At 36.3% G+C, this 25627-nt stretch overlaps 1 protein-coding gene across 4 annotated transcripts in view; it reads right to left on the reverse strand.

Moving 5' to 3' along the window:
* Positions 1-597: 597 nt before the first annotated feature.
* The window catches only part of SNX13 (sorting nexin 13), a 67666-nt gene continuing 42636 nt past the window's right edge, over positions 598-25627 (reverse strand). The window contains exons 15-26 of one of the 4 annotated variants that reach the window (XM_088533491.1): positions 25207-25339; positions 22452-22489; positions 19152-19221; positions 16716-16855; positions 14001-14108; positions 12750-12860; positions 11236-11397; positions 10082-10153; positions 7730-7875; positions 5897-5965; positions 4641-4753; positions 598-4122 (exon numbers count right to left, since the gene is read on the reverse strand). In XM_088533491.1, the coding sequence (XP_088389617.1) occupies positions 3875-4122; positions 4641-4753; positions 5897-5965; positions 7730-7875; positions 10082-10153; positions 11236-11397; positions 12750-12860; positions 14001-14108; positions 16716-16855; positions 19152-19221; positions 22452-22489; positions 25207-25339 (1410 nt within the window). In that variant the 3' untranslated portion in view covers positions 598-3874. Of the gene's footprint in view, positions 4123-4640; positions 4771-5896; positions 5966-7729; positions 7876-10081; positions 10154-11235; positions 11398-12749; positions 12861-14000; positions 14109-16715; positions 16889-19151; positions 19222-22451; positions 22490-25206; positions 25340-25627 lie in introns of all 4 variants that reach the window. The other 3 variants (XM_088533490.1, XR_015913882.1, XM_088533492.1) reach the window with 3 other exon arrangements.

Raw genomic sequence — 25627 nt, forward strand, 5'->3', positions numbered from 1 at the left:
CCCACATATCACGATATCACAGAAGTCCTGTTTCTGCACACAGCCTTTTAAGGCTCAGGAATTTTTTTTTTTTTTTTTTTTGCATCCTCCACCCTCAGAATTGCTTCCTCAATACCATTGTTGCAACTGCAATAAAATATTCCTCATTACTAAGCACTGGTTATCATAATATGACTAAATTAAGCACTAGTTAATATTATACAAATAAGCAGTTTTCTGCATTTGTGGAAGAGAACGGAAAAAACTCATTCGTGCAAAGGCTTGTTTAGTCAAAGTTAAACTTTTAAGTCTAATTTTTTCTTACAGGAAAAAGTTTTCCTTACTCTAGGAAAAAAATACAGAAAGCTCTTTAAAGCAACATGTTCTACTTCTCCAGATGTCACAGCGGAACACACTGGCCTCAGAAGAAAATGGGACGTTCATTTGTTAAAAGCAAACTCATCTGTAAAGTGTTTAAAACCAAAGAACAATTATTTTTCTTTTTTTGATGGCACTTTATAGCAATACTTGTCTGCATTATTTTTTTTCCAGTCTTAAAGAGCATTGACTCATTAAAGTTACTTCAAGAAACAAACAACAGCTAGAGACTCATAATAATCCTGTTAATACTTTATTAGTGTAATTTTAGCTTTCTATTGGACAAAACATAAATGCAAACTCCAAATGAAAATTCAGAGTGTCTGCCATTCAGTAGGAGAGAGCATGGCAGTCTGTTTCATGTTCATTCTTCGTTAAGGAAAAAAGAAGGAGGGGAAGGGAGAGGAAAAGCATTGATAGAACAATTAGGCACAGAGCTGACACTTACTGTACAATGATATGCACAAGTAACTTATAACAGCTATAGTCATGAGATGTGCTCTTTAGTTTTTCCCTTGTAAAAAGGGCTATGCTCAGATGAGCAAAGACCATTCAGAACAAGGGAATTAACAAGGAGTAACAAATAAGACTTTTAAAACAAGTCCTTAAATAAACTAAACGCAACAACAGAATGCAAAACTGTTCAGCTGAGAAGACATTTTAACCTAAACCTCAAAACATTAAAAATTCATTTATTTTACAGTTATTCAAATACACATGCATTAAATGAAAATATTGCACAAAATTAAAATTTAGATTGTGGAATTCATATATTTTTATTTTGGTACACATTCTGGTAGCACTTAAAATTTATTGTTTAGTTCTAGCAAACACCAGCAGCACAAGCTTGAGGATGAACCAAATGAAATATTTAATTGCTCATTTTCTCTTAAAAATAATTAAGGCTAAAACAAGTGCATTTGTTGACAATGGCGCAGTTTTCAGTGGCCAGTCACAGCACCCAAAGGCCAGAAGATACACCCAGACAGTTTAAGTGCTGTATATTAACATTCAGTTTTGTAGACTTTACAGGATAATGGACTGCATGGATTGACAGGGCGGATATTTTGAATGGGCAACATGTCAACCATTTAAATAAAGATGCATACAAACTTCTAACCAAAAAAAGTATTAATTTCTGATGATTCTTGCCAGCAGGCACCAATGAATTAGGAAGCCACATTCTGTACTGAAATACAGAACTTCAATACATATATACACATACACACATTTACATACATGTGTGTGTAAGTATACATATGCAATAAATTCATGAAGTACAATTACTTTGATAAACACGGTCAATTATGTTCAGTTCACATTCCTAGAGATATTATTTTATTTTTGTACAGAAATGTACCAGGTAACCTAAAAAAAAATACCAAATTTGCACATGACCACTATTCTCTTGAAATTTATCATGGTACCTATAGATAGATAAGAGTCTCCACAGATTTGACAAAACGATATTTTAAGTTTCCATTTTCATACTGCATTACAAACTCTGTGATTTAAAAGACATAAATAAGATTTGGTAGGATCAATGATATATTTACTATATCACCAACGACAGCTGCTGAATGATCTTCTATCAGTCGCATGTCAAGTATGCTACAGCACCCTGACACTAGAGGAAGATACAGGCATGTAAACAACAGGAACTGGCTATGTTGATTATTTTACACAGGAACTCAAGAAATGTGTTAATTTCAACAGCACTTAATCTTCACACTTCTACAGAGCCTGCAGAGAGGAAGGGGGTGAGAGTCTTACACATCACCGACTTGTCTTCCCGGAAATCATAAAAGGCAGGGATTTAATTTACAGTCTTTAGTTCTGTGATAAAGAAAAAACAAGTGCACTTGAGCCCATGCATACTGTATGAGAATGTTAACAATACAATATGATCATCATTAAGTAGTATGGTAAGAGGCTACATTGCATGAATAGAGTCCATGAGAAAAAATGATCTATACATAGGATTGAGTCAATTGAACCAGGTCCCAATTTGAGGGTCTTCTGTCTTCTCCTCTTGGACACTTACATAAAGTGAAAGGTCTACGTTTCTCCATCACACAGAAGGATCATTTGTTCCCATTCAGACAAAAGTTACTATCAGGATCCTTGATCAATAGTTAAATTTTACATAATGTTTAGCACTCAGAAAACAACAACAAAAAAAGGACTCTCTAAGATTACCTTCTGTTCTCTTGGATAGTGGTGCTCGGAAACAATAAGGGAGTATGAAAAGAAAATACAAACGGAGATGTACTGTGGCAAAACAGGATTATTTAGTTCCACATAATTATTCTTAATTGCACATAAATTCTGTGATGAAACTAAACAGATGGATGTGGGGCTTTGATGTCAAAATTTTATTAAAATTTTACACTATGCAAAAAATAAAAAAGATTATTTAAAAAAATATTGTAGTTTTATCTTCTTTTTATTTTCATATATACACTGAGATACGTTCAGAAATTTCCAAATGTTTGCATATGACTAATGAAATCTTGTATCTGTGAGGAACCAACTAATTCTAACATTTTCCCTATGAGGCTTAGACACTAAAAGGTAAGGAATCTTTAAATTAAGCAAGGCAGTCTTCTACACCCAAAAGATTTTCAGATTTTAGGGGGGAGTTGTGTATAGACTGTTTCTTAGTGCAATTTCCTCATCTCCTAGCATGATGCCTATCTTTTGAAACAGGTTCCCCCTTCCTTCTGCAATAATCAAACTGAACGTGACTGTGATGCCCCTTCTCCATTGAAGTTACATGCAAAATGTATTATCAGGTGCTATAAGAGCAGAATATGGCCCTTAAAGCTACAAAATAATCAAAATAAAGGTTTCCTTTTTACTGCATCTCTGCTTTTCATTACTATAATCTCCCAAAGACCTAATGCTATTTTTCAAAACACAGAAGGTGAAGTCAATGTGATAGAAAAGCCACATTATCTCAACCTTTCTTTAGTAATGTACTTTTGTCGTGGGGGTATCCTATCCCTCCCTTCCCCCTGAATCAGCTGTTCCAGAGACTGTTTTTCCTGTTAGCTCAGCCTTTACAGGAATGTTAACACAGAGCCTCAACAGGCATAATGCAGAACAATCCCACCTGATCCTCACACATTGCACACATCTCCCAGTGCCAAAACATCCTTTGCCTCCGTTATGTCACTGCAGTTGTGCTTTTCTCAAACAGCCTGGCACTTTTCATAGCTGGCAAAACATCGACTCAGGAGCAGAAGGAATTAACATTCTTAGGTAATGGACCAGTATTCTTCTCAATCTTGCATGTAGATGCACCAAATCATTTAAGACACACAAATCCTTGTGGTAGTGGTTGAATTACAGTTGAAGATGAGAAGATCCACAGGTCTTACAGATGCATTAATAATCTAATATGTGACACTAAGAGACTGGTGCAGAAATAACAGCATGTGAGTTTGAAGCCCCAGAGCATCTGCCCAAGTAATCATCCTGGACAAACATACACCAGCTTAATAGGTTTGGAGTGTCACCTTTTCTGCAAGGAAGGCGCTTGAGTAGAATATAGTCTCTGCTTATACCTCTGCATCTGCTTTGACCGTGAATGCAGTTTGTTGAAGAGCTCATGAAACTTGTTTTGTGGAAATAAGGTTTCTAGGAATCTCTCCAGAAACACATACACCATTCTCTTATTGAGCTGACTGTGCTGGAACATTTCAAAGACACGAAGAATGCCTTTCCGCGTTGTCTCGGCACCTATGATGTGTTTCAGTTCATCTACAAAAACGATAATTGCACAGAAGTTAAATCAAATTTCTACCTCTGGGTGGACAATAAACTTAAATTGAATTTTAAATCTTTCGAGTAATTTGCTCGTTTTTTTCTTTTTAATTATGCAATTTAGAATTCAAAGTGGTACTGCCTCTATAGTACATAGCACAATTAAAGTAAAAATTCTCTTACAGTGGGAAGAATCTCTAAAACTTTCTTCACTTTTGTGCTGTGTATGTGAAATTTTATAGTGAAATCATCCCATGTTGGAATACATGTGTTTCATATATAAAACTTACACCCTCGAGTGAAACTAAATTCAGAGCTGGTTCTAAGAATATTGGATTGCAATATCAGAGTATACATGAAAATCTTCAGTGCTTTAACAATCAAAAACTTTCTAATTTAAGTGTAGTTCGTAAGTCAACATTTCCTACCAATATTTCAACATTCAGCAAGAATATTGATGTTCCAGCCACAACAGATGGCAAGGGTTATTTGGCTTCAATTCCAAACCCACTTACCTGGCATTACCTCCAGTAACTTGGTTTTCCCTGCTACTCTTGTTCGCATTCTGACAGCTTTGTCTCTCCGTGGAACAGCCTCTGCTAAAATGCCATTGGGCCAAAAAGCATCTCTGCAATAAAAGCAAATCTGTCAAAATACATTAAAATTTTATGAAGAATTCTTGAAAGGCTCTCTTTAATCCCTCAAAGCTATTTCAAAGAATAGTATTAGAAACTAACCTGCACACAACCTAACACACATTTCAAATATTACAGAAAAAAAGAAAGGGAAAAGAAAATCACAAGCAAATAATAAAATATTCAGTCTATTAGTGGTTACTGTACGCTACTTTTCCTCGCATTTTAAGTGCAAGAATCAAATGAAATAAAATCTTAAGGAAGTTAGTTACAAACCAATCTGCTTCCAAAAACATCTAAACACTACATATTCGTTACAAAAAATATGCATTTTTTAAACTGTCTCTGTTGCCACTGAGAGAGTGCTGACTTAGGTATACTAATTACTCCATTAGCAAGCCATATGGTTTACAAATAACAACTTTCATCAATCTAAACTGAACTAAGTAGCTTCAGTGGAGCACACAGCCTCGCTAAAACGCATATCTTGGTCTGAAAGAGATGAAAAGCTATTTCACTTTAGCAAGCGACATTCTTTTTCTGAGATGAACACATTTTTGTTCAATTTTTTATTAAAGAATGACTGAATGTCCACTGAAGTATGACCCTTACATCCCACTCCCTTAAAATAAACAATTAAATGTTCTTTCTCTACAAATACTATAGAAGCTGTTAAGGCTTTTAGGAAAGAGAATGACATAACCAGGGGATTCCCCTAATCACAGCATCTTTGCCACTTTCAAACGCAGAGTTCAGTCGATACATCATTTGCCCATGCAGGCAATATATTTTAACTTAGAGCTAGGTTTTATAGCAGTAATGGTGGTTTGCCTTCTAGCACAAGGAATGCACGTGGCTTTTTGCAAACAAGACACATCATCCATGAATATGATGAAACTCAGTATAACAGTATTGCAACACTTCAAGACTGGCTAAAAAAAACCACCACAACAACAAAATTTTAACAAGATGAGCAAACTAGAAGCGCTTATTTTTCTTCACTAAAGACACTTAAAAAACATGGTCTGGTCCTCACTGGAATTCTGTTCAGTAACAATAATGTCCTTGCATAAAAAGAGCTGTTAGACATCAGCTGACAAGCACACCACATTTATGATCTATCAGAAAACACATACCTGAAACGTTTCACTGCATCTGCTACTTGCTCAGGAGATGTCATCCAGTCTACATGATCAACTATTTTTCTGAAAATCAAAACAGATTTTTCAAAAACTTTTTTTTTTTTTTTTTTTTTTTTTTAAAGAGGGCAAAGTAATATTTCAGCTTTTCAAATAAATTCTGTAAAACTGAACACTAGGAAGGCAAATAATAACATTGGGCATCAAGAAAAAAAATAAGTTCAGTGGTATCCCTTCTTTTAAGTCTTTTAAACCTTACATTTGCTACTTGAGTAAATGTAAGACTCCTAAGCAGGCTGGAAAACAAGAGCCGTATCTAACACCCATGCTGCAAGTTTTCTTTGCTTATAGAGTTCTCCTCCACACATTCAATGGGCAGAAGTTTTGCTTCTGCACTGAGTAGCACAGAACTCAACTAAAAAGTTGAATTATTGTAGTCATGTAAGTAATTACCTCACAGTCTTAAACATAGATATTGACTGACCATAAACCTTGATCTCTATTCATCAAAAAATACACGAGTCAATATCCAAAACAAAGAGGTTTATGGGAAAACTAAAAAAAAAAAAAAACTAAAAAAAAAAAAAACCCACAAGCATCTACAGACCGCCATAACCCCAGGACCTTTTTCCTAACGTATTCTGAATTTAGTTTTCAAGAAATAGGAGAAGAGATTTTGCTGCTCAGTGACATTAAACCTTAAGGATTTGCTACACAAGGCCAGACTGCTACAGCATCTGAACCAGAAGCAGCTGGGGACAGCAGAAGTAGAAGCAGGTCTAGAAGAAAAACAGTCCTGCACTCGAGGTGCTGCCATGGGAAGGCCTCAGCATGTGCACGTATTCAGCTAGTATTACTACAGTTGAATACAGCAGGAAATGTTCAGAAAGTCACTGAATAGGGTGCAAGTTTTCAGAAGCACCAGGTAGCTGCTTGTCACTTGTCATCTAGCCTCTAGAAGGGCTGCACCTGGAACAGCCAGTGCTGCTGTTGCTCTGTGGCCATATCACAACTGGTACCACAAGAACTGACAAATATCCTGATGAAGGGGAAATGTTAATGCTACAGTGAGGAACTTCTTGAAAGAAGTGTTGAGAAGCTATGGTCCACCTCACAGAAAACAACAGCCTTTGACTCACTGCACTAAACCAAACTGAGAATCTAGTGTCATGCTTCTAGAGCATTTTTCTTCTTTATTTTTCATTTCAGAAACAAATGATTAGAAGAGAAAACCTGGAGATTATGAATTCCTACTCAAGACTTATTTAGTACTACTTGCACTAGGTATGGGTGTAAAATGGATCTGTGTTGATTTATGGAGAGCTATCATAGTGAAGAGCCAGAATGATCATCTTTAACAGTGTCTACCCTTTCCCCCTTCCATATTCTGAAGTTTGATAATGAAAACATAGCAGAGGAATTAAACATAAATATAGCAAGTGCAGTTCGATAGCTTTAACGCCTCTTTGAGCACCAAAAAGATGTAACCAGACATAGTGAAGGAAGTAAAAACAATTTTAACATCAAAAAGGATTACGTAAAATATAGGGCAAAAATCACAGATAGCACAACAGTATTAATTTGTTTTCACAGAAATGTGATCTCTTGTAAACACGTGAAGGGTCCTGTGGAAATCCTCTAGCATACAGGTACTACAGGAATTAGAGTTTCAGCAGTATTTTGGGGGGGTTAAAACTGCTTCCCACATTTCTATTTGGATTATGGAATCTCTGTAAGGGGGAAGCATACAGAGCTACAACAGCATAATTTAATAATAACAAAAGAGACTTGGTAAAAACAAACAAACAAACAAACAACAAAAAAACATACCTATTAATTGTGTCACCATACGTTGCCCTAATAAGTTGCTGAAGCAGATTTTTAATATTTCTTCTTAACCACTGATTTCTTTCCTTTAAATCGAAGACTTCATCCATAAGGAGCAGCATTACTCTCAGTGGAATATTGTCATCCACCTGATCAAGTGAACAAAAGTAAACTTTTAGTTCGGTTTCTAGTATGCTTCCAGTAGTTACTTTGCAGTTTGAATACTTCAGTAGTATAGTATATAGCAGAATAGTATTTGCAGTGACAGAACCATTTTGCTCTAGGTGTTCCCTATAGTATGAAATCTTCCATAAAACATGACTAAGAGCAGATAAACTAGGCGTAAATCCATCAAATTTTAAAGTGACACTGAAAAAGAAGCTTTAAGTTACTTCACTAAAGCTGAGGAAAAACAATCTATTCTCTAATCTGTAATAATCTAATCTAATAAAAGTATTTATATGGATTCTTGATTTACAAAAAGGCAACTTTAATAGAAATCTTAAAACATGTAACAATGTGAAAAAAAATTAAAGATGAACAGTATACACTTATAGGTAATTTCATATTATTTAAAAAAATAAAAATATGAGGAAGAGTGCCAAGTTATGGCACGCACATGCTTATATGCAAAAATACAAGCTTATACAAGTCAGAATTTTAACAGTTGGATTGCACAGGAGCTGAGAGTTTATCTATCTAAAACAGAACAAAGACATTTTATTTCTTTATCTATATTTTATATTCACTACTAAAAACTCATAAATGACCAAAATAAACTATAAACTTATTAAATCATCAGAAAAATTCATTAAGATCGAATAGACCTTTTTTTTTTTTTTTTTTTACACCTGAATACACCTCTCTGCTTTGGATTGAGATTTTTATATTCTAAGCATAAACTTCAGTGTTTTATATCTTAAATCTATGGTTATACCTGTGAGAGTTGTTTCAACAACTAGCGTAATGTTGCTTATTTCACTCATGTTTGCACTATATATTGGTAATGTTACCATGGAAAAAGTAGCAAGAACTCACAGTTGCAAAGAGTTTCTTAGGACAGACTACATGAGGAGACCATCTTTAGAGTGAGTTTATGGGGCCAGAGCTGACACTTTAAATGCATACACGAATTATGTTTTGGTACAACTGAAACATAGACAGTGGATTCATAACTCCAAAGGAGATTTAATAGGGTCATACATCACCTATGTAGTATTATTTGCTTAAGGTTAAGAAACAAGAAACAAAATTCTGTTCAACAGGTTGGCGTATTTTTGCCTGATTTAGTGACTCTAAGTTGTCAACAATATACGTTAAAACAGCAGTTCACTGTTGAAATGTTTCTAAATATTATATTCAAGTGTTTCTGAGAGAAACATTTCAATATTACTCTGAAGTTTAAAAAGTGACAATAAAGAATTCTGGCCTCTCCATTTTGCAGAAGAGCAGTGAAATATTTATGAATAAGCTGTTCATGTAGTTAACCTGTATTATTTTGTTTTGCTGTGAAGAACAAGAAGTTTCAAAATTTTGAAGATACACACTTGTACTACACAACATGCAAAAAAAAAAAACCCAGAGTAGAATCCACGTTCTCCATTATTCAAACAAAAAGACATTTACCAGGCTGTCATAGCAGTTATGCACAGGAAGACAAACTGGAATGCTTTGATGTGACCAAAAAAAAGTGAAGTGCAGAACAGGTGCAGATTTATGACCATAGCAAACTGCATATAATCACTGGTAATCTTATGGCCTTTCTGCCCTAGTTAAAGATAAAAGGGTTTTTTTCAGTTCTATTCACATATTTGATCAATGTTTCAGTCAAACCAATAGCAAAATACCACAGCTTATGAGAACATCAAGAGCTTAAACTTCACTTTCAGGTTTTAATACCACTCATTTATGCATTTTAGGCATCTATATAATGAAGTTTATTATTTAGAAATATATCACAAACTTTTTTTTTCTCCCCTATAAAAACACATTAAACTATTACTGACCTGTTACAAAAATGTTCCTTAAAAAGTTACCTCAAAAGTAAGATTCCCTAAAGTGCTGCTGACATTCTTGCCCCACACTATCTTTGAACTGACATCAATAGGAAGAAGGTGGGGGAAAACCCTACAGAAGCAGTGGAACATGCACAACATTATTGTGCAGACCGTTTCGGTACTAAGAGGGATGCTAAGCTTCAGAGAAAAATATGTTCATTTCCCACAAACGTTATTGAATTTCTTAAGTGACCATTACATGAGCAAAAACAGTTTATAAGGAGCTTAACCCAGAATAAGCAATCCCCTAATTTGATTGTGGAGAAGTCATTTTTAAAAGAGCATGAGTTGGACTCACATTGTCATCAATTGGTGCCGCAACACGGCAATGTTCAGGATCTGAATAGGTTTTCTGGATCAGAGGAGGCACCTATAACGAAAAAAATAATGTTTATAAGGGAAAAAAACACTGTAGAACACCAGTAAATCAGATCAATTTTCATAACCAATTGCATTATGAAAAACAAAACTAAGCATTTAGTCAAAAGGCAGTCAGGAGTCAAAGGCTACAAGAGATGCACAGTACTCATTTCATCTTCCAAGAAACCAAGTCTATAAATATTCTCCTACAGCAACCAAAGTTACAAACCCCCTTAGAACAATCCACATGAGTATCTGAGCCAAAAAAATAAAGCACTGCATCACACCTAGAAGAAAATTTGATGGTTTTATCTTTCATTTTCTGAAGTGCTTAGTACTTCAGTTGGAAAATATCTACAAGTCCATATGGAACTGATATATCTTCTTGAACTTAACTCCTGCTCAGTTATGCACTTGTCAGTGAGGATAACTGTAGATACTTTGTTAGTCAACAGAGAAACTAATAGCAATGAGAAAGTCCAGACCCAATCATTTTCTCCCAGAAATAACTATGCTTTCCAAAGACAGGCCCATATTCATTCTTCTCCATTATGGTTTAAGGGTTAACTCATCTCTGTTACTGTTGTGCATCTACTGGATAAAATGCTTTGCTAATATGACATGTGGTAATCCCTGACCAGAGGTGTTGATGCTCCTAGTTGCATACAGAAGGAAGAGGACAAGGGAAAGGCCAGTAAGAAGGTGTTACGAAGGCTACTACTTTCACAGAACTTCTGGGTAGCATGCATTGCTATCACTTTTCATTTTTTTAATGGGTTATATTTTAATATTTTAAGATTATATCAGATGAGAAAATATAACAGCAATAGATGGCAGGAGACGCGGAAAAAAAATTGTGTTAAAAAACAGAATTCAGCATGGAATAAGCAGAGAAGATGTTATCTCCTAATTCTGAGTTTCAAGCTTCAGGTTTCATCTTTTAATATGTTACTTAACAGCAAAGAGAACTCCACACCTGTGGTATGATAGCTGCTTAAAACAGATTGCTTTGCTATCTATGGACTTGACTTCATCATGTGGTAAGATCTGGCCTCCTAGCAATTCACTAGTACGCAGTGAGCATTTTCTTACCTTGAAAAATGATTGCTTTATGTCTTGTCCCAATCTTTCTGACATTTTACCCATGTTGTCTGACATTTTAGTCATTCCCTCTGCCAGGCTGTCAGGGAGAGACTTGACTGCATTTGACACATTTCTCATAGAATTACGCAGTGGGTTTACAAATGTGTCCATCTGAAGGGGAAGATGTTTAACCAGAATTGTATAACCTATGAGGACACTAGTACATCAACACACTGTGAGAAGAATCACACTATTCTGATGGATAATAAATACAAAGAACAACACTTAATTGCTTAAGTTCATTACAGAATGCAGAGAAAAGTTTCAGCTTCACTTTCCCTTATATTTCTCTTTCCCTAAATCCCTACTGTAACTACGGACATCTTTCAACAATTTTTTTCCTGATTCTTTCCATTTTCAGTCCCTTGGCCTTCATTAGCTTGAATTCTTTCTCCTTTCCTGGTCCATTTAATGGACTTTCTCCTTTCCAAGCCTACTTCTTCCAGATGAGCTTCTCTTCTTGATTTCAGCTTATCTCCTTTGAAAAATACTTCTTTTACACAGCAGATTTCTATGTTTCACTATCGTGACAAGTACCATGCAGAAAACAAGCAAACAAACAAAAAGGATTTCCATAAAGTGTTACTTTTTTTTTTCAGTATATCCTTTAAATTCAGTCCAGAGGGACATACTCTAATGTAATGTTACTACAAAGATGAGACTGAAAGTTGGAAAGCAAATCTTATGTAGTCATTACACAAACTCTGATAAACCTAAAACTTTTTTTTTTTGACTCTGTTTTACTGTTCAATGTTTAAGAAACGCAGCTAGACCAATTTGAAGGAAGTGTGCAGTTTCAGATGCTTACTACATAAAAAAAAAATCACTAGAGGTTAAGAAAAATTGTAAAGATCTGCAAGATTTGCAAAGCAGCTGCCCACACGGGACTGCTCAACTGAAGAAAGAATTACTTGCTTTAAGAGAGTTCTGGTGCATACCAAACAGGATGCACAGCTTGGATCTCTGTGCTTGACCAATGCCTCTAAATATTTACGATGGCTAAATAACAGCAACTTTTGAAGGGAATGCATTTCATCTGTTGGGCTGAAGAGCAGAGAGCATGGTAAGAGCAGCAAATATAGAGTAAGGAATTAAAAAGAAATTGCAAGGAATGAGACTACAAAAAATAATCACAAATGTTTTTGACAGAAAGTAATTTGCAATGTACATGCTTTTTAAAAAGGCTTAGTGAATTATACACTGTCTGTTTTGAAAGTTTTATGTTTATTTGTGTGAAAAGCAAATACCTGCTACAAAAACTGCAACATTTTTGGTTCTATTTTTTCTCATTTCCTGAGATATTTGGTCACTCCCAAACACAACGGCAAAGCAACTCACTTGCAAGTTGTTTTGTAAAATGTCATATAGCTGTTTAATATAATTTCACAACCCCTATACTTAACGCAATCATGCCACTAATAAAAGCTCCACTCAAGTATCACAGATGATGCATGCATTCTTACCTTCCGTGCAAAATCTCCTTTCCCTTTGCTGTAGGCTTTATTCTCCAGGAAATCATAAACATAATGGGCTAAAGCTGGAGAAGCTTTCATCATTTCAGGATTTAACAACAGCTGAATAAAGGAAGATTTAAGTCACTTTTTAATAAATAATGAAGGCTATATCGTGTACTTTATCTGCAGTTACTCAGGCACACTCAGAGTTCATCTATCCATACAAAGACACTGAGACACCTTCTCATTCACGCTCAAAATGTTATTAGAGCATTACACTATTCCAAGGGTGCAGACAACTTGCTGCTTCATCATTACCTATAATTTTAGCAAATATGTTAATTATAGCCTCTCACAGAAAAATATACATCTTTATGACCACTCAAACTTCTAAATAGATTCTAAACCTCTTAGCACAAACCTGCAATAACTAAAATATATTCACATATTGCTATAAAAAAGCACTTATCTACTTATCTCACAATGAACGTTTAATGTTAAGTAAACGTTAATATATTTTATAAAGAGCAGATAGATTTCACAGTTTAGTTTATTCAGTTTCATTATTTCTGAACAAAATTCTTAGGACAGATCTGTATAGTTTGTTTACAAGTCCATCAGGTCAGTCAGCGCACTCCAGTGCTAAGTGCCTGGGAAATTACTATAAAAGGAAACAGCAGAACTCATGAGGGTTTGGCAGACAGAGGCTCAACCTGAACAGGGAAGTCATGCAGTGGTTTCACACAACTCAGCCTGAGTGCTGTGCCAACTGTTACGTTGTTCCATTACAGCACAAGAAAAGGTAACCAAAGACACGAGGGTAATAAAAGTCAGCAGACTGCTCAAAACCCAGCACAGCCTCAACCTCACCAACTCGGAGGAGTCAAGACAGAAAAGAAACCAAAACAACTAAGAGGAGGCAAACTTTTTAGCTAATATCAAGTTTACATCTCCTACAGTGTAAATACATATCTCTTCTAAATTTATATGGATGAATGACTTCTGTTTTGTAAGTAAGTTTTCTGAATCCTTGGATATCATTATCTCAAAATTCAGCACCTGCATCTTGTTGTAATAACTTCAGGAACTACCTGTGATCTGTCACTCCTATTTACTGTCATTACCCAAGTCAAATGTGGTATTTAGATTCAGTTGGAAAACCTACAATAACCTTTCTGCAATAAAATAAGAACCTCTAGGCAGTCTTATAGCACAGGAAAAAAATATAGAAAATCTCTTTCTTGAGACATAAAAGCTTACCTGCAAATATGCATTTAGATCTTTCTTCCTTTTTTCCAAAAATTCTCTGTCCATATTGTTAAATGTCTTTTTGCCAGGAAGTTTCAATATATTTGCAAGATTTTCAAACTAGGGAGGGAAAAAAAAAAGGAAGACTTTTCTGTTCTGTTTTTAAAATAGTTTTATACCACCATGTAAGCTCAGGAATGTGAGGAATCATGATAATCATCTAATCTCCTTTGCCATATAGCACCTGACAAATAATTTCTGTATCTATCCCATATCGCAGAGTCCCTGGAGAAGTCCAAATAAGTAGTCAAGAACAATCGCATACAATTTGTCAGAAGACTGTCAAGGAGAAAATTTAATTCAGGAACATATATGTGCTACTGTGTTCCAGTGATGATGGAACATTATTTTGAAATACATATTTACTTTTAGGCCAGTTCTCTGCAAATTATTCATATGTCATCACGCCTGCTCAGAAAGATTTAGATTCAAGATTTATCACTGAGATTTAGGCAGAAGTTAGTAGGGATATGACTATTTATCAAGAGAAGCTGCAAGACTAAAGCATCCTCTCCCGAGCAAGCCTACTGATGAAGGAATTGTTCAGGAGCAAAGTTTTGTTCTTCGAGCAGGTGGATGGCCTGGATTCACTCACAGGCCACCACACCATGTTTCAGATGTCATTACCTGAAGCAAAGGCACAGGTGACGACAACGATTGGCACTGCTGAGGGATCTCCTACTGTACCACTGAAGCAGAGGAGACAGATGACACCCTAACACTTTGAAGGACATAATCTCTTTGCTATAACCCACAGAAAAAAAAGTGGTAAGAACAAAACTTTTAAGTATCAGGATTATATCCAGGTACAAAATTCAGACTTTTCAGTAAGAATCTTTAGGAGATAAAGGTTACAGTATCTGGGTTTAAAAAAACAGCTTGGAAAAGGTGATATATTCCCTATAGGAGACTACAAAATTATATTTAAATTGCATTAAATGATTGGTTGACTTCATTTTAGTGATGAAATTAAACTTTGTAAGGCCATACCATTTGTTTGGTAGTTTATGGCCTGCAGGAGGAGACAAAGGATAACTTTCCAGCTTTACCAATCCCCTTTCCCTGGGATGTATTTGATGCAGGAAAAGAGCTGAAGAGGGAATCTAGGTTTTATTGGAATATTTTTATCTAACTAGAAGAAATGCATGCAAAGAACAGCCGCTATTTTAAATATAGATATCACCTTCAAATTACACTTATTAAATGACTAGCTAAATAAAATAAAATAATAAATAAACAAACATGAACTTGCACTGTACTTTAAAGAAAGAAGTCCTTATGGATAATATGCACAGGTAACTTCAATTCTGTTTTGGCCTACTATTTTCTTGATGAAATGTGAACAATAAATTTAACAGGAAGGGCAAGGATTAAGTAAAAAGATCCTAACCTTTAAGAAGCCAAATTAGAAAACAACTCGGAAATGAATTCAAAAAGAAGAGAGCTATTCAGTGTTCCTGTAAATGAAGACTCAGTATGAATGTCTATTTTATTGTCAAAACCAAAGTGTTGGAATTTCTGAGATACGAAAATATGCTAAAATAATTTTTACACTTCGATATCTGAAAGTTCTAGAATGCTGTTTGGGGTTTCCTCTCCCCAGTAAATTAAATTCAAGGAAACTGGATTTAGCAATGAAAAGATTCCAAGCTTTCTTATTTTGAAATGCTGCTGCTGCCCTTTTTTCCAGTCAGGTAGCAGTAGATAAGTTTTAAATGAGTGCCCCATATTAGCATAATATTAACTCACAAGATCAGGGATCCCACAACTCTTTCAGCAGGTCAGGGATTCTTTAAATTTTCTTTATAATTAAAACAAAAATACAATACAATGTCTGCCTTTTAATAACGTTCCTTCCACTTTTACTATTGCTTTGACTTTACAGGGCTAACCTACCTGCACAGAATTTATTCTCTACAGCCCTCTATTAACAATGGAGTACAGGGCTGTAATCCAGTGCTTCTGACTAGTTAAAAGGTTTATGTGGTCAACTTATAAAGACTTGGTTTAAAAGCATTTTACTCTTTCCTTTTCAAAGCAATGCATTACTGACACTTATTCATGTCAGCAGGTTCTACTTTGTACCAGCTGGTGAATTACTAGTCTCTTTATTTTTCCTTCTTTTATTTTATGGGGGTTAAGAGTCTGAGAATACAAGGAGAGCAATAAAAGACAGATTGTCTAGTAATACACAGAACTGCTAACAGCTGCCCCTTCTAAGGCTGCACCGATCCTTAGCATTTCACTTAAAACCTAAATGCCTATTTCCCAAGCTTAGTTTTTATTTCTTAATCCCTGTGACAAATACCACAAACGAACTATGCCACTGTTCCAACCAGCAGCACTTCCACTGGAACATTTTTAGAATGCTAAGGGTTAAGGTTAAGCTAAGGGAAAATAAACAAATAAACAATTTTCAAGTTTCAGTTATGTTTACTCAAGGAATTATATAAGCATTAGTTACTAACTGCATAGGGATGCACCTGTAGACTGCTTGGTACAAATAACATGTGACAAAGAGTGGAACAAACCCAATTTAATGCAAAATAATGTCGTATTATAACTGCATCTCCGTTCATTTTGAGCAAGCCGGTGCTGTGTGCTGGCAAGGCACAAGATTAAGTACCTTGCACAGAAACCCTGGCGAGTTCCCGCGCGTTGAGCTACCTGCTCAGTGATCCTCATGTGGAAGTCGTGGAAGTCGCTGTAGCGCCTGTAGGTCTTCCAGGTCTCGTCGCCGCTCGGAGTGCGCCGGTGCACGGTGATCGCGTACAGCGCGTACGTCTTGCCGTGGTCGTTACACACGCCTGCCACGGCATATGGGTCACAGTCAGCATAGACTAGTAGTTTAAAAACAAAAAGGGAACAAACAGAAGAAAGGAAGACGAGAGGACACAAAAGTGAAGTGAAGAAATGCCTGAAATGACAGACTGGAGACAAAAATGGACATGTAAGAGGAGCAGTAAGCCATCCCTTCATCCAGTGAACTTTATGAGTGGCACCCTCCAGAAACTTTCTATGGAAACTTAAGTTTAATCTATAATGATTAGCTAGCCTAAAAGTTAGAAAAGTTTCACTGCTGGACAAACCAAAGAATTGAAACCATTTCAACGTGACAGGCCTTCAATTTTGTTAGTAACGTCAGTACTTTGTCATCAACAATAACAAAGAGAGACACAGGTATGCATGCACACACATTTATGGGGAAAAGTTAACTTACAGATTCAAAAACCAGAGATAACTATCTTGAATAAATGCAAGTATCTTTGTTCCCCATTGCACATTTTTATTTTCTCTTGCACTTTCCTCCCATCCCCAGTATATAATTTATTTTTCAAAAAATTCCATTCACGCTGCAGAATAGCCTATAACTGTGTATGCAGTTTAAACTGTGCCTACGCATTTAAACTGGCAACACTGTGCACTTTGAAGTATGGAACCAACACTAGGTAACACAGTTTTTCAGTAGAAAGACAAGAATCCTTTTTCATTACATTCTGTGAACTCCTTACTGCACCAGTGCTCTTTGAAACATGCTTTTCTTAACAAAACATCAGGTCTAATCTCTGTTGTGCTTCCAATCTTGACTTCTCTGAAGCAGAGGACTGGATAGGCAGCCAGTGAGCACCTTTAGGGGAAGGGCAATTGCTGACAAGGTGGGAACTACTCGCTAGCAGCGTGCACATGAGTAGAGGTGCACGGCCACCCTTCTGGCTTCCACCCTCCAGGGGAGGGGTGAGGGACGCTGGAGCCCAGGAGAAAGGAGCAGGGAGAGCCCCGAGAGCCGAACGCGGGAGCGTGGGCGGCAGCGCCGGCCTCCAGGCACACACGGAGCCTCCGGGGCGGCTCGACTGCCCCTCGGGGGCACCGCCGGGCACGGGCAGCAGCAACAGAATCACAGCGAGGGCCCCTACCAGGCTGCTCCGCAAGCAGCACGCATTTTGCACGCCAAAGCAGAGCGAATCCTCTCGGGGTGAGCAGGGCTGCCGCGCTCCCCCAGCGGGGCACCAGGCAGCCCGTGACAGCACGGGCACAGCAAGGGAACGGGCCCTGCGCGCAGGCGCCAGCCTGCCCGCAGCACTGGCGAGGCCGCAACTTGGACTTCGCATTTAGGCATGAGCTGAAGACAAAGAGAAGACGCCCAGTTTAACCCTATCTCGCAGTTTAAGCCTTTAAGTAACCGTTCATTCAGCTGGAGTATTACAGATAGCCAGAATCAAGATGACAGTTATCACTATGTGCTGCCATGAAAATAATAAATAGAACATTATTTGTATTCCTTAAATTTATCTTTTTGATTAGAAAGATCAAAACGACTCCTAAATTTAATTCAGATGATAAGCATCATATTAATCCTAACCTTAAATATGGTTTTTTTTTTAGTTCTCTGAATATCAAATTTAGACACAAGAGGGCTGAGACTTGATTACATAGAGACTATTGGGTTAAAATAGCAGAGTTAAAAAAAAATGTCCAGCAATTGAATTCTTGCTCATTAAATGTCTGCTACATGAACACAGCATTTCAAAAGTCTTTTGCATAGTGAACTCTAAAAAACATGTATCCAAAGATCTCTTCTCAATTTAGTTATCTCTGTTGAATGCTGCCTATCCAGACTATTTGCAAATCATATCAAGTAAGCTCATCATATGTTCTCATTCAAATAAGCTTATTCAAATTAACTTATTACTAGTTATTTTTATTACTTTTATTACTTTTTTTTTTTTTAAGTCACCACTTTAAAGATGGAAGTAACTATTTCAAATGAAAATGCAAAGCCAATAAGGAAGCATGAGAAGGTAAGAGAAGATTTTATAGCAAGAGAAGTAAACGTCCAAGAATTAAAGTTGGAAAAATAACTACAAGTAATATATAGAGGAAAAAAAACAAATTACATTCAGATACAGAAATGCAATCTGCAGCTGTACCACCAGTTCCCTAAGGATTATCATTACAAGGATTTAATGGGAAATATGAATTCAAATGTTATATGAGATTAAAAAAAGTGAAATAATTCTGATTTGATGGGCCTTTAATAAAAAATAAAACATAATAAATAAATAAGGCAGCAAAGAAGGCAATCATTGCTGCAGATTCACTTACCAGTATCTGAGATGTATGCATGGAGTTGAACTGTCTCATCTGAAGGGACATTTGACAGGTCATCTAAGGACTGCAGAGCGGGGAGAAAAAGGCAAAAAATACAATACAGTTGTACACACAACCAAGAGAGGCTTTTTCTTTAATTTATTTCATTTTCAACTCCCAGGTCACAACATTATTAGAATAGCTTCATGCACTGTAATAATTAAAATAAGAATTCTTACTGTCTGGCTCCTAAAACTTTATTACACCAATGTTAGGGCACCTTATTTTCCCCCAGTTTCCTCACAGTTTTGTGAGCAGTGTCACTGTCAATTCTAGCTGTAAAAGCACAAATATCTAGTCTTTTATTGAGCATGAAATAAGTAAATAAGCTTTGAAGATACAGATGAGTTACAACATTTAGATCCTCTGATTACGTCTTTATACTATTCCATTTTCTTCCACGTGACTTAGAATATTAAATAAGTTATGGCACAGCAAGAACTGAGTAACACCTCTGCTGTAGGCAAAGAAAACAAAATAAAAACCAAAACCACACAAACAAAAAACCCACCTTCCTCAGAAATGTTTTCTCTTGTAACAAATGAAGAGATACATTTTCAGCTATGTTAAAGCCCTGTCTCCCTGTTCAGTAATTATCTGGGAACACTTTAACGGGTCTCTCTCTTTTGAAATTACTTTTTATTTAAAATTGTACTTTTAACTATTAACATTTAGCATAATCTTGCTGTACGAAATTGTTGGGTGAGAAACTTGGCCACACAATTGCATTTGCCAAAAATAGAGGAAAAGTTTATGGACGTAGATGGATCTACTATTAAATTACTGGGTTTAAAAGAGCCGAAGATGGAAGGTACTTTAGAAGACTGGGCTCTTGGGTCTCGACTCCCTCGGGGATCTTACCCAGAAATTCTCAAGGACACTCGAGCTCTGCACTCATTGATGATGCTTTGATGTGTACTGAGATAAGCAATCTCCTGTCTATGACTAAGCTTGTAGACTTATCAATACAAATGTCCGAGAATAAAAAAAAAAAAAAAAAAAAAAAAAAAAAGAAGCCTGTTACTAGCAGCAAGAGGTGTTATTACTCCAGATAAGTAACAACTGACTGTGCTAACCCTTTTCCTGCCTATGAAGTAATGACTTTTACTATTGTAGAACTTCTGTTGCTGTTGTCTGCTGCCCCTATGGCCACGTTGAGCACTCGGCTCCTCCGAAATGGAGCGGGGAGGAGGGTGGAAATGCAGCTAGCAGCTACTGACAACCTTTAGAAGCTGCACCAGGCCCTTCCTGCCGCTTTTGAGGTCTGGGAGATGTAATTCCTGCCTAGCTTCCTCTGTTTGCTCAATGCAAAGGCCACGTACGAAGCTCCTTTTATGGGTCCATTTAGATGGACTGCTCAAGAATCTATTCCACAAGGGGCTTTATGCCCCAGGAAAGGTGGCCTACCAGTTTAATATAGCAGATTGACATATCAAAGGGTAGAAATTAGGAAACCGCTTTTGTGTAAAAAAAAAAAAAAAAAAAAATCAAGTAGTTTCAAGATTGGCTTCCAATTAATCTTAAAATAAAGGTATAAACTGCAGATGTACTTTACAAGGTATTCTTCAGCAAACATTCCGCTATTGCAGCAAGGTACTATAGAGCAACAACTAATACCAGTAAATTAAATAGTTGAGACTTGAGCAGCTAACAAAATATTTTAATTTGAAAATGCCTAATATCACCAACACTGAGATATATTCCCTGAAACACTGAGATATATTCCCTGAAAGTTAATTACAACGCAAAAGGATCACACAACCCCATCTTACTTAATATATTATCTTTCGTTAAAAGTACAGAAATTTGCTGACCTCTGAAGTAACCTCTTCTGTGGTCTATTTTGTTTCATGTAACTAACTGACACAAGGGAGCTATACTGTTAGTACAGACAGTTACTCTTGACATGGAATTCAGCCAGGAAAAACTAATCTGCCAATATTCAAACACCTGTAAAAGCACAGAAAACCCTGCACAGCAGTAAACAATACAGACTGCAGAAAGCAAAGGTTCCTCTGCACAAACAAACCTTTGATGCACATTTCTGTTAAAATGTCCTTTACTCTCCAGAAAAACAATAAACGCACTACTCTAAAATGCACTTTTCAGAACTAAAATAAGTCTTTCAAATGTCCTGTGAAAACACCTGTCTGTTTGAAAAGGCTACAGGAAATTAAGCAGTAGATAAAAACTAACCAAATAAGTTATAGCAAAGACAAATCCCAACCTATAAAACACTTCTGATACACCAGAATTTTTCTAAAGAAACATTTTAATATATTTTTTAAAGTATAGTCCATTTTAAAAAGCCCTTTTGTGAAACACTATCATTGCTTTACATAAATTTATAAAAAATTGGGCTAAAATAAGCTTCTCTTCTGCATAATCTAGAAGCATTTTATGCAAATTGAACAGTTGGACATTTAAACTTTTTCTTTATATTTCATATGTAAACAGTAGGAAAGCAAAAAAAGAAAAAGGAAAAAAAAAAAAAGTAGCTCACAAGGGCACGTTTACATTTATGCTGAGCACATTTATTCCTCCAGACAGAGCAAGGTGATCGAACTGACACAATGCAGCTCCTCAGGGGGCACAGAACCCTCCTGGAACGGACTGGAATTGTTTGGGAGCACATACGTCAGGAGACTGCATGTGCATCTCACACCTTCCTAAAGGCTCACGAATTACCAACAATCTCGCTGAGCTACAGCTGAACTTTGTTTGTCTTGTGGCTCAGGTTGATGCATTTTTAAGAAACAAGTGCAAGGGAAATATATCCAAAACATTTCTGATTTTTCCTCCCTAAATAACTTTGAAAAATAACTTCTGAAAAACAACTTCTGAAAAACTATGAAAATATGATTAAATGACTAATTTTAGAGCTCATTTGAATTTAATTATTTGAGATTTCAAATGATTTTTTCCACCTATCACCACCTAACTTCAAATTCATGCCTATTTAAAAAAAATCCACGGGAGCGCTTTTTTTGCATAAATTATAGCTGAATGCATAGTTTCTTGCAGAAAAAAAGTATTTCATGAAATACATGGGTAAGTTGAAAAAAGAGAGGTTTATCTTCGAAATGAACTGATATCTGAGTTTTGAGTTTGATTTGATTGAGGTTTGAACAGCAAGGTTGGTTCTATCTGAAATTAAACTGTAATGCAGTAAGCTCCCTAACCTATACACAATGCAATCTACTTTATAAAACTTTCTCTACTACTGAAAGAAAAAAAATGCAGCAAAGCACTTACCAGATTTATGCTACCAGTAGGAGACCCATTAAAGGATTCTGGGAATAGAGAAGAAGGAAAGGAAAAACAAGTTAGATTTTCTCCAAAGTCAGGCCACACACAAGGCATAAAAAAACAAAGAACAACAAAGAAAAAAACCTGCATAGACAAAACTTTATTGAAAATTGGGCAACTGTAGCATTGGACAAGTGTTGCATGCAGCATCCAAGCACTTTAAGCTTCCAATAAAAACATATAAAGAAAATGTGTGCAGGTATATGCAGCTAAGTGAAATACTCCAGAGAGCATTAATCCTTCTTTTAAGCTAATATCATCACACTAGATTGCTTTGTTAAGGAGTCAGCTTAACCGTTAAAAAGATTCCAATCAGATGTGTAGTCTGGTTAAGGAGAAGGATAGTTTTGGACTTGCTGACTATTTGGGACTACGCAGGAGAAAAACATGCCTGGAATGATAAATTGTTTACTAGCTTCGACAGAAAACAGAGATCTTAAAAGCTGTCTTTATCCTGAATATTAAAATGTTCTTCTATTAATTCTGAAAGTGAAAAATATTACTTCAATTTCATTCAGCAGCTGAGCTGTTGCCAGATAGCCCTTCTAGCCCAAAGTATTTTTGAGAAAAAAACTAAGACACAAGAGAGCAGGAGCAGACGGGGAGAAAAGGCCAGGTTATTGGAACTGCCTGAGCTCTCACATGGGGCGTGCAACAGCATCATACAAGAAGTAACATAATTTAACATAGGAAAACTAAATACTGTGTTCAGAAAGTCCAGGCATGCCCTGATGCACCCTGCACAGGGCGGCAGCACGGCCCACGCTGCTTCCCACAGCCCAGCAGCTCCCGAGGGACTGCCAGGGACCGAGGACACCTGCCCAGGCGGCCACGAAGGAGCTGGTTTCTTCCACACGCCAGAATCAAAACAGCTGGAAACCAGCGTGGCAGGATGGTTAAAACAAGGCAAAATGAAACAGACAGATGAGCAAAAAACAAACAAAAATTCACAAGGATGAGGCACAGTGTATTTTCAATTCCTATACAACCGCTCAAAAAAGAAAATCAACGAAGAAGCACAGAAATAAACCCTCCTCCTCTTCCTTCACACACGTAGAAAGTAAGAGCCACACTGGCATGCACAAAATGAAGTGAATCTACTGTCCACTCTACAAAGACAAAAATACAGCCACAAACAGCAGCTTGAGGTGCTCGTGCTGCACTTAGGCTTGCCAGGCTGCAAACCAAAACCTGGTAAATGCCAAATGCCAGCAGCAAATTCCAAAATACCAGCAGGTATCTTCTGAATTCCCTTTTCAATCCCTTTCACCTGAATTTACTTAAATCTCAAAGACTTCAGAATCTTTTGGTATTCTATCTCTAGAGAACACAGAGAACTCATGCACTGAATCCTCATGCTTCCTAACAGGGAGGCAAGGGACAGACTTGCTTTTATGCCTATTCACTTTAATACCACAGTAATATTTTATTCTATTTGGGTAGCTTTTATTAGCAAGACCACACCCAATATTTGTTAAGAATTTTATTAAGATAGACACAGTCAGGGGTTTTAACCTGGGAATGAGCTGACTTGTACCTGACCCAGGCAAAAGCATGCATTTTTTTTCAGAATTTCTGATTTTTTGAAAAGGATTTAGAAGACTGTTAAGTGAACAAATTAAAAGTTATGGAACAGAGTTAGCACATGAATGGTCATCAAACAACCAAACACAAAAAGAACAGCATACAATAGTTAGGTAGAAAAAAAATCATGAACACGAGAACAAAGATGCAGCTAGAAAAGGTGTGACTGACTGCTGTGTACACTAATCTAGGCTCCGCAGAGACACTGCGATAGCTTCATCCACAGGGTCACTTTAAAACTAAAAGAATACGTGATCAAAACTGACCTTTATAATGGTAATTCTTACATGTTTTCAGATACTAGCAAAGGATACCACTAGAGGGTGGTAAAGCACACAATCCTTCTTCCATTTTTAGTTACTTCTGTTCTTAAAATACCTTTTTGTTTACTCAAAAGTGTACCTCAGGGGGCTCCAGAAAAAACGTGTGTGCAGAAATGGAACTATGTTAAAATTACTTTCTAGGCACTATGCTATTAGCAAGAACACAAAGGTAAACTATAACAGAACCAGAAGATATTCAAATGAATTCAATACGAAATATTGAAAATGCATAAAATGAGCATTTCCGAACTTAGGCTCCCTATCTTTGTATATGACCAGGAACAAACAGTTTGGACTTGCAAGTCCTATTTATCACTAAAAAAAGAAAAAAAAAATCAAGGTTTTCATTTTTTCCAAAGAGCTTTAAGAAAGCACATCTCCTACATACTTTTCAGTTCTATTTTTAGATGCTCTGTAGTTATATATTAAAACAACCCATCAAGTTGAAACACCTCAGTATTACAAAAAAAAATGCAAGTGACAGTCACACATTTATTTTAGGCACACACTTGTCACCAAGACTTAATCAAAAACAAAACAAACAAAGATGACAACATTGATAAACTTATCAGGGAAAAACTCATTTGTTTTTCAAAACAGCATGTGTATATATGTGTATGTGTGTATATATAAAAACAAAACAAAAAAACCCACAGAAACAGGACACAATAATACTAAAAAAGAGATATTATAGTACTTTATTTCATTTCTCAGAAAGGGCAAATGTAATTTCATTATTTTTATATTAAAGTAGAAAACACTAAAAGAAAACACCTTAGAGACAAGGAGCTCACCTCCTTCACCATCATCTGATCCTCTGAAACTAGGATCCTTCAGCATATCCAGCTCAGCTAGCATACGCACATACAGGACATTCTGCTTGAATGAAGGGTAGAATCTTTCATCTCGCAGCATCAAGTCATACACCTTATGGAAATAAAAAGATACTAATCTTAGGAATATTCATCATGTTTTGCAATAAACACTCTAGTTCCCATACATTTGATCACCGTGTATCAGTGCATTTTATTCCTTGTGTATGGGGTTTCTTTAAATGCTACTAAGACTGACTGAAATATCAAGGGAAGCTTAGTAGCTTAGTCTTAGCACAGTTAGTTCCCAATGCATTTCCAAATTTCAAAGTATACAAGAATCTCAGAAAACATTGTATCAGAAAGAGTAAGTATAGACAGCAAGGCAAGTAGCACATTAAGT

The sequence above is a fragment of the Tinamus guttatus genome, unplaced genomic scaffold, assembly GCF_059628265.1.
Source record: "Tinamus guttatus ecotype Peru unplaced genomic scaffold, ASM5962826v1 Tinamus_guttatus_pri_ptg000503l, whole genome shotgun sequence".
In the NCBI taxonomy this organism is placed as follows: domain Eukaryota; kingdom Metazoa; phylum Chordata; class Aves; order Tinamiformes; family Tinamidae; genus Tinamus; species Tinamus guttatus.